Source organism: Corvus brachyrhynchos, unplaced genomic scaffold (genome assembly GCF_000691975.1).
Source record: "Corvus brachyrhynchos isolate BGI_N302 unplaced genomic scaffold, ASM69197v1 scaffold229, whole genome shotgun sequence".
NCBI classification, from domain to species: domain Eukaryota; kingdom Metazoa; phylum Chordata; class Aves; order Passeriformes; family Corvidae; genus Corvus; species Corvus brachyrhynchos.
The window spans coordinates 3,954,704-3,963,947 of NW_008240042.1; the positions used below are offsets into that span (position 1 = coordinate 3,954,704).

General features: G+C 44.7%; 1 protein-coding gene across 1 annotated transcript in view; it reads right to left on the bottom strand.

Annotated features, from left to right (window-relative positions):
* Positions 1–9,244, bottom strand: part of ARHGAP24 (Rho GTPase activating protein 24) — a 154,879-nt gene that overhangs the window by 21,968 nt on the left and 123,667 nt on the right. Inside the window, 1 exon segment of the mRNA XM_008641286.2 lies at positions 8,233–8,355. Within this exon segment, the coding sequence (XP_008639508.1) occupies positions 8,233–8,355 (123 nt within the window).

Consider the following 9,244-nt stretch of genomic DNA (forward strand, 5'->3'; position numbering starts at 1 on the left):
GATGAACACTATCAGCTATAATTGGTAACTACTTGCATCTCCTTTACAAAAAAGAAAGGAAAATACAGTCCAAGTTATGGAGACTAGAACACAATGAAAATCACGGAGAAAATCTCAAATGCTGTTTCTTAAGTAAATTTCCACTAGAGTAACTAAACAAGAACATCTCTGCTGGAGAAGGAAATAAAAGAGAGCCCTCATAACTCATGTTGTAATCCAAATTCAAGTGGCTCCTCCTACATCTCAGTGTCTCCAAAATCCAGAAACGCACAGACACACAAGTGCTGACCTGTGGTTTGGTTTATCCTTAGGATAGGGTGCCAGAGGAGAAACAAATAAATCAACAAGAAACCACAATATTCAGAATTGCATTGGCTTGGCTTCCCCACAGCTGGTGGAAGGCAGCGAAATTTACAGGATCCAGTTCTGACCAGTCATTAGATTTAATCAGCAGAACTGCTTTTTCAGAGAGCTCTTGGAGGTCTGTAAAGCTATATCCAATTAAGCCAAGATCACGCATAACATCAAAGAGGAAAATCACATGCTAGTAAAGGGCATGCTGAGCAGTTATTCATTAACTAGAACATTCCCGTGGCAGAAGTTTTGTAAACACTTTGAGAAACTGTATTTCCATGCTCAACAGATGCCCAGAAACCTTATGAAAAACACTACAGTGCTATATGCAAATTCTGCATATGTCTTCTCAAGAGTTGTGGAAGCACTGTGATTATTTTTTATAATACATACTCACAGTTAAGAGGATGGCTTTAAAATTTAAGAATGCTATTAGTCAATGATTTTCCACAGCTAACTAAACACAGGCAGGGGTCACATCTAAAGTGTATGGACTTCTGATTCAGGAGGAAAAAAGGAGAAAAATCTGTGCGGCCATTCTGCCACCTTGCTCCACAAGGAATGGCTTGAAATAAGCAATATCTCAAAAAAGCCCACCTGCCACTCTAGATCTACCACAGCACACACACTCAGTGAGCCAGGAGGTTTCAGACAGCAAAAACCACTGAGGGCTGATGTTCTCATAGACGGCCCACACCCGTACATGTGTTCTTCTAACGTGCAGCAAAGCATCCTGGTGCTTCCAAAACAAGTTCTGGTTTCATGGGCTCTACTGATCAGAAAGGGTCAGTTAAGGTCAAAGGAACTGATCTCAGCTTAGAATCTGGATGTGAATTTTAAACAGCTCTCAATTCTTCATCAGTAATTCACTGACAGAAAATAACACATCAGATGAATGACTTTCAACAGCAGGGCTGGGAACAAAGGTCCTGGAATAACACAAAGAAGTGGCTGGCATGGCCACATAACACCTAATATGGAGTTTTTAATTATTATTTCCCATCAGCTTTCTGCTCAGATGTTCCCCAGCAGAAAGTGCTGTTTTGAGTGGATCAAAGACAGGGAATATTTTCTCTACAGAATTTTGTGATGTATAGGAGAGGAAAAACCCCACCAAAACCAGTGGTAACAGAATTTTGTTCCTGCCTGAATAATTTTCTTCTCTTCAAGCCTTCTCCCAACCCCACAGTTAGTGTGATGCTGGCAGTAGAGAAGGCAAGATAAACTCCCACCCTGGAGTTTTGAACATTTGCACACCCAAATAACCTGCTTAGGAAAAACAACCCTGAAATAAGAGCACAACTAGATACAGGAAAGGAAAGAAGGGAATTTTGAAAACATCACCAGGAACTTGTCACAGTTGATCACATCGCAGCCTGCACTACACTTCTGGTCACAGCCAATGCCACCTCCTTCTCCACAACTCTGCCCACCCAAATTCACTGCATTATTTAATGTTCTCACGTGCATGCCTCCCTCAGATGCTGTTTTCTCCACTGCCCCTGCATGGTCTCTATGGAGGTTCCTGTGGTGGTACTTAAACAGAGAGGATCTTCTCCAAGCTGGAGTTTAAAGATGATTGGCTCTGTCTCTGCTCAGATTCTGCCCTCTGAGCACTGACTTCTCCCATGACATGACCCCCAAACAAGCCTGGCATCTAATTTTTTGGTGCCAATCACAATAAAACTTTGACCTGAATTTCCAGGAAGGGTTCTATACCTGGTATCAATGGTGAAGATGATGTCATCATTCTCTTGTACTTCTTCCCATGACTAGCCGATGGTTTTCACTGCTAATTTTATTTTTGCATCATGTTGCACAGCTTAGAACTAACAGATCTGCTTTATGCAAGTATGGATTAGGTTTGCAGAAGGCTAGTTTTGCCTTTCTTTATAGTTAGGTATACAATCTGCAAATGAAGTTGTAATAATCATTCAGTAAACCAATCAACAAGACAAGTGTAGTTAGCCTAATGTGCCAGTGCAACCATAGCAAAGGCTTGACTGAGTCCAGTTAATGTTCATCTTTCCCCTGACTTCAGTGGGACATGGACCTAGTTAAAATATATGCTCCAGCATTCTGCAGCTCTGATCTAGGGGCCTTGACGGAAAATGTATATAAGAAAGCAAGTGAAACGAATTTTGCATAGAGGAAAGCAAATTAGCAGCAACACCTCCATCACTCTGTCCTCTGCCCCAAGCGCTGCTGCTTCACTTGGGAGTTTTAGACACGGAGAGTTTCTGTATCGGAACATATGGGGGAAGAATCAACAGCTGAAGCTCTTCTTGGAGCAGCTAAGGCTGTACCCAGGCACAAAGGCAGCTGTCTGCAAAATTATCAGTTAATCCTTTATTCAACTTCCAAACATTTCTCAAATAGTTAAGGGTATAAATGGGGCACAGGCAGCTCTAATTCACACTGACACCTTGAAATGCAATACACATGCACATCCTCCTGGCCAGCCTCCAGCAGGACTGAACTCCAGCAACCAAGGGCCTTGGGGAGGGGGGTACAGGGGGCAAACAGCTCCCAGTGCTCTCTCAGCTGCAGGTGATAGCTGATCTCTGCAGTAGTTCTGCAGTGAGCCCCTCACTGGCTGTGATCCTTCGTTCCAAGACATCGCCCCTGACTGCCTGCTCACCAACCCTCGAAAGCAATGATGTCACTACATCACTGCTGAGGCTTGGGAGCAAAGAGCTGCGTGGTCTGGCAAAAGGGCAAATGGCAGCACAGAGGAAGAGCCGAGGAAGGAGCAGGAGAAGAAGGTGATAGAATTTGTATAAGCCCTGTGTAAAATAATTTCTCACGCTTCAGAAAAAACAAGGCAATTTAGCCCTTTCACTTGGATTTCTCAGTCCAGCAGAGATTTTAAAACAGCACTAATATCCTCTTCTTCCCCCACACAAAGTTTTTGTCCTTGTCATGGAAACAGCTTCTCCCCACCCATCCCAGGTGCCATAGCACCTTAGCATCACTTGTCGTATCTCCTGTCTCAGACATGTGCTTCCCTTCCAGTGCTTTCAGCTGCCATACTATGACATTCAGCCTCCTCTTTGCCCTCTTTCCCCGAGTACTGCCATGCGCTGCTTCAACAGGAGTATGTGCAATGCAGAACACAACTGGCTATAAACCTCTCTATGCAGCAGGTGAAAAGGCAAATGCAGGCTGCAGGGCAGCATGATGAAGTGGCAATGCAGCACTTGCACCAGGACAGTGCATTGTAGAGCTACACTTCAATCCATCAGAAACCTCTGAAGCCAAGGACTCCAGCTTCTGCACAGATGAACATTTATCACCTTGCTTTGCTCCCTCTCTTCTCCCTCCCTCCCTCCCTCCTCCCACACAGACAAAATGCAAATATAAACTCTTTTTCCTGATGTTCTGCCTAACAGGGAACTCAGAGCATCACAGGTCTGATTCCCTCACTGTTCTCACTCAATTCTGCTCAGAGGCACTGCAATAATCTTGTCTCATTCCACCTCATTCCTGCATTCATGGGCTATTATGTAGAGGAGACAGTAGCTGCTGGCCAGCTACAAACAAATGAACAAAGGAGTAAATAAATCATTCGTGGAATGTTGGCATCTGCATTGTTTAATGCCTTTTGTTTCGGTGCTCTCATCTGCCCCTGCACACAGAGCCCCCTCGACTTCTCAGAAGCCATGGCTTCACCAGCAAAGCAGAACACAGCGACAGAACAGACCTACCTTTGCGGAAACTAAAACACCGCTTAATTCTCCTGTAAGTAGTTTTAGGAATGAAGGGCGCTGCTGCTAAGGCACCTGGGCTGCGGACTCCAGCATTTCTGTCTTCAGGCATCATACAGGCCAGAGCCTCCACGTCCCTCCAAAGCTCTCCTTTACCAGCAGCATCCAGACGAAACACCACAATTGCTCATCGTTACTGACTGCTGAGGAGTTTTTATAGTAGTGTTTTTTCCTCTGGAGCTAGGAGATTTGTGGTCTTCTAGATCTTGGGTAGGGCTTGAAATGATTCTGATGGTCTCTTCCCTGCTTCAGTTTTGCTTTGGGGAACAATATTCTTCCATCTATTTCCTTTCGTTTCTTTTATTTCCTGCGGTGAGACAACTGCCTATTATGCAATGTCACAACAAAAGAGTTTCAGCAAAAAGATGTATCTTCCATTCAAACAGAAGTGCCTGCACAGATGGAGGGGGAGAAAGACCTCTTCCTCCCAGCTGGAACAGGAGGCTGAGTGGCAGAGACTCTAATTCCACAGCAAAAGCTCAGCACTGTGTGGTGTGCAAGGGGAAAGAGAAGAACAATACCAAAAAGGCCACAGAAGAATCCTCCAGGATAAAACACTCCTCGCTGGCACCCTTTATTTCTGCAACCGAGAAGCAAAAATAACAGTCCCTTCGCCTGAAAGGCTCTTTGTCCATACCAGATTTCTCTCAAAACTGCTTTTACACAGCCAGCTCCTCGTGTGACGCTCTCATGGGCTTCTCGCTTGTTTTATTGCCTTCCAACTACCAGGAGCTCTCCCGGGAGAGGCGCGTCAGATGCGGCAGCGGCGCATCCTTGCTGCCAGGATCCCGGGAGCTGCTGAGGAATCCGTGCCTGCAGCGGGGGATGCTCTGGCGGCTCGCTCGCCACCGGCCCCGCGGCGGGGCTGGCAGCGGGGCTGTGCTGCTCCCCGCCTGCGTGCAGCAGGTGCGGGAAGACGCGGCGCAGCAGCCGCAGCGCAGGTTTGTGTCTCCTCGGGTGACTTTGAGTTGACTTCAGGCGCCTGTCATGTGCAGTGGCTGGGAAAGCAAGGAGGCTGTGCCTGGCTCCTGCAGGAGGTGCCAGACCTTACACTGCTACCCCTGCTAAAATGCACATGCTCCTTCTTCTTGCCTCCTCCCTCTCCCCTTAGTTGCAGGCTCTGTAAAAAATTGCCTTTTTAATCTAATCAGGAAGGGAATTTCATGTGCAAACAGGCATTACATGCCCTGCCTCATTTACATTTCTTTTCCCTTTCAGATTTTTTTTTCCACAGTCACCCTATTCCTCTGGTGCAAAAAACAACCTGTTTCTGATGAGCTTAGCAGATTCCCACCTGCCCCCCTCCCAGCTTCTCCTTCTAGCACAGGTTAACAAATAACAATTTAATGATAAGGTTAATAATTTACAGAGCTCCTCACTCTGGTACCAGGAGTCCTCTCCCACTGCCAGACAAACTTTAAATATTACTGGCTCACCAAGGCTTGTACACATCCGCTGCACACACACACAGAGCTTACTTACAATGCTTAGAAGAACCAGAAAATTCACATGTTACACAAAGTGGCACTTGAGTTGTGTGATACCAGGCTATTGTGGTTTACCATTAAGTACTGAAATTTAGGAAGCTGATATAAAACTAGCGTTTTGATTAATTAGCTGTCTGAAACAATTTTGTGCTGCAAGTAATTACTTGTTACTGGCTAGTCATCATCATGTGATTGCAACTTTCCTGTATCTTTTTTACAGCTATTATGATATATAAACCCATTTTTAACTTCAGCAGCTACAGCTCATAAAGGCAGGCTCTTAAGACATCTTAAGCCAGAAATGCCTGTCTTAAGAAGGGTCAGACTGTTGCAGCAGCTGTAGCAACATCCACGTACCAAAGAATAATAAAAATACCAGTGTGTCTGGACATTCATAATTACAAAACAGTTAACAGGATTTATTTAAAATTGTTAAGATAGCTCTGACTATCAAGTAGTTAATAAAATGGGGGACATGTTGGAAACTCGGTTCTTAATGGTGACACATCCCATGATACTGCCTTTGCCTTGTTATCACAGTCAAACCTTCTCCACGAACACTACACCCTAAATTATGTTCCATCTATTTTTGCAGTCTCCAGGGATTTAACTCTTTGCTTCCCATTACAAACAACCCTGAATCAGTACACTTGCTCAAGAAACCCAAAAAGAAAAACAAGAACATACTTCAAAGTGTTTCAACTACAAATGAATTGAAAAGGTAATGCAAGGATTGCACCCCTCTAGTTTTATGCAAATCAGCAAGAAAAATCCTCAGCGAGGTGCTTCCCTCAGTAATTGCCATTAAACATTCCTACAACAATGATGGTGTCCTGAGAATTTTCTTGGTGGCTGGAAGGATTCCCAGCTGCAAATCAGAAATAGCTCTTGCCCTATAAAAGCAAATGAGGAGCTGGTGAAGAAAGCACAGGGTCAGGACTTGAGAGATTTGGTTTCTATTTGTAGCCCTGTTCATGGACTTGGGCTAGAATTTAGTTTCACCTAATCGCAGCTCCCCGCCTGCGACATGTAGAGACACCTCCACTTGCAGGAGAACAGCAAGGCTGCCTTTCCTTATTATCTGCCACAGAAAGATACTGTGGTGCAGGAAGCCAAGTGCAAAAATTCACAAAGATACTCTTTGAAAAATCCACTTCTCCTAAGCCTCCAAATTTATCACTGCCACAGCAGGTTATGCTGCTCCTGGACTGGAGTAGGAGAACGCTGAGGAGCTCAACATGAGGCCTGCTTTGCAAAGAGAAAGCTGGAGAGGGGTAATCTTTGTGCTACATAAAAACCCAGGTTTCTTACCTAGCCTGATTACAGAAGACTGCTCCTTGTACCTTCCCTTTCCCAAACCAACTCCATATACCTGTAGCAGTTCATGCCTTTTAAGACAGATCTTTTACTTTGTGAGTTTTGGGGATTTTTGGTATGGGTTTTGGTGGTTTTTTTAAGCATTCTAATACCTACATTCCCAGATTCAGGACTGAACAATCTTATTTAACATAAAGAGCCAGATTCTAGTGAGATGACTGCTTTGCACCATCTTTTAAAGGCACATTTCCCCAGGAGAAGCCAAGGAGAAGGCAGTCATGTTTCAGAGATGTCAGGCAGGCCCTAGCTGACCAAATCCCTCAGTGCAGCCCACCAGTGACGCCAAAGTCCTCTCCTAAACACAGTGTGACCTGAATAAAGCACAAAGGAAGATGGGTGGCTTAGAAGAAAAGTTTTAAAGAAAACTTCCGTGAGTCTCTCCCTCCTCCCTCCTGTGGTCTACCCAGCAATTAAGAGAAAGAAATCTGAAGTCAGCAATCACACTTTTCAGTGATAACTGCACTTCTTGGTCGTGAAACAGCACAGACAATCCTGCCCTCCTGACTTTTTTCCAGCAACCTGCAGAAAAGACCATCATTTGTTGCAATATAGGTGGTCTTCCACCGTAGGAAAATACTTCTGTCCTCAGACTTCGGGATTTGAGAGCTCGAAGGAACAGACTGATTAACATACAGCCATTTTGTGCAAATGTATCAATCATACTCGTATTATAATAGAGACATTATCACCAGAATAGTAATGATGAAACTTATTATAATAATTTGCAGCCCATTCACCATAAGAGAGATTTTTAAAAAGATAACTAAGACTCCCAACAATAAATTTTGGTCCAGTACTACTGAGATGCCAGTCAAATTCCCACACTGCTAGTGCTAATATTCTGAGGCACAGCTTTCTATAATACTATTACTGGTCTTAGCTGTCACTGGCAGGAGAATTGCTGACAGCTTTTTGAACAGGCATTTAAAAAACATCATGGATGGTTTTTCAGCTGGTGACCAAAGGAATTACCTTGCCTCTCCCTGCTGGAAAGCTGATTTCATACAAGACCAATCTTCTGTGAAAACTTCCCCTCACACTATCACGTGTTACCCTCATCAAGGGAAGTGGTTCCAGACAGTTCAGTCTTTTAAATGAGCCCTCTGCATGGGAACATGTTTACTCCACTTTTCTGGAAAGATCCAGACCATTCTCCTCAAAACTCTGGCTGTGACTGAGAGATAAGAGAAGAACCCCTATGAGTCTTTGTGTATCTGTGAGCACTGCATGTTCCCTCAGTGACTCACCTCCTCCAAATGGTGCCCATATAACCCTGCGGATGGATTTCACCCAATCCTCCATGTCATTCTGCGTGCTCGCCATGAGAAGGTAGGTCTCATGATTAGCTGTCATCCGCTCCCGGTCTCCTCCTGCAAGACAAGATAATTGCACTTAGAAACCCTTTTGCTTCCATGCCCAGCCAAGCTCCTCCAGTCTGACTGCTGGAAGCACCAGCAGTGGCTCCATAGCAAGCAGACATGGATACTTGTGCAGTGCAGCACTTGCTGTCAGACATGGCTTGAAAAGAAGGTCCTGTAAGTACATTCCTCATGAGACAGTGAGAAGCTGTCATGCTTCCAAAAGGAAATGAGAGGATAAATGTCATCAGTAAACAAAAACAGCGCCATGCTGTTCCAAGAACCACAGGGGCCTGCACCAAGCTGTAACTTGATACACACACTGGAAATTTTGCAGCAGTTACTGTACCACAACGGAGAGAATAAATGCAGAGACAGATAAGGGTGCTTTGAACAAGTGGCGATGACTCCATTCTTATTTTCAGGAACACACTGTGCCACACAACACTTGATACACCCAAGTGCTGCTGGGACTCTCTGAGGAGAAGGCAGACAACACCGTACAACCCACTGCCTTCGATGGGTCTGGTGAGGATTAGATTAAAAGGGAACACACTGCCTTTTTATCCTTTCTTTGAAGGACGGGCCCACACTAATGAGGTCAAAACCAGAACTTGGCTTGCCACAGCTCCAGGTTTCCAGACGTTTAGTACTGTTTCACTTCCACTCTAAAAAGTACCATGTTAGTGCAAGGGCATGTGGGAGATTCAAACCACCTTTCCAGCACTGCAGAATGCCAAATCTTTCCAGAAGAAGAGTGGCATTTTGAAGCCCTTTCACTGAGCCAAGGGCAGGCACAAGTACTTCATGCACAAATGCAATGCACCTAGAAATCCTGTCAGTCCTGTATTCACATCTTTCCAGCTTCTTACATTCCCATTTTTTATCCTAGTCATATCTA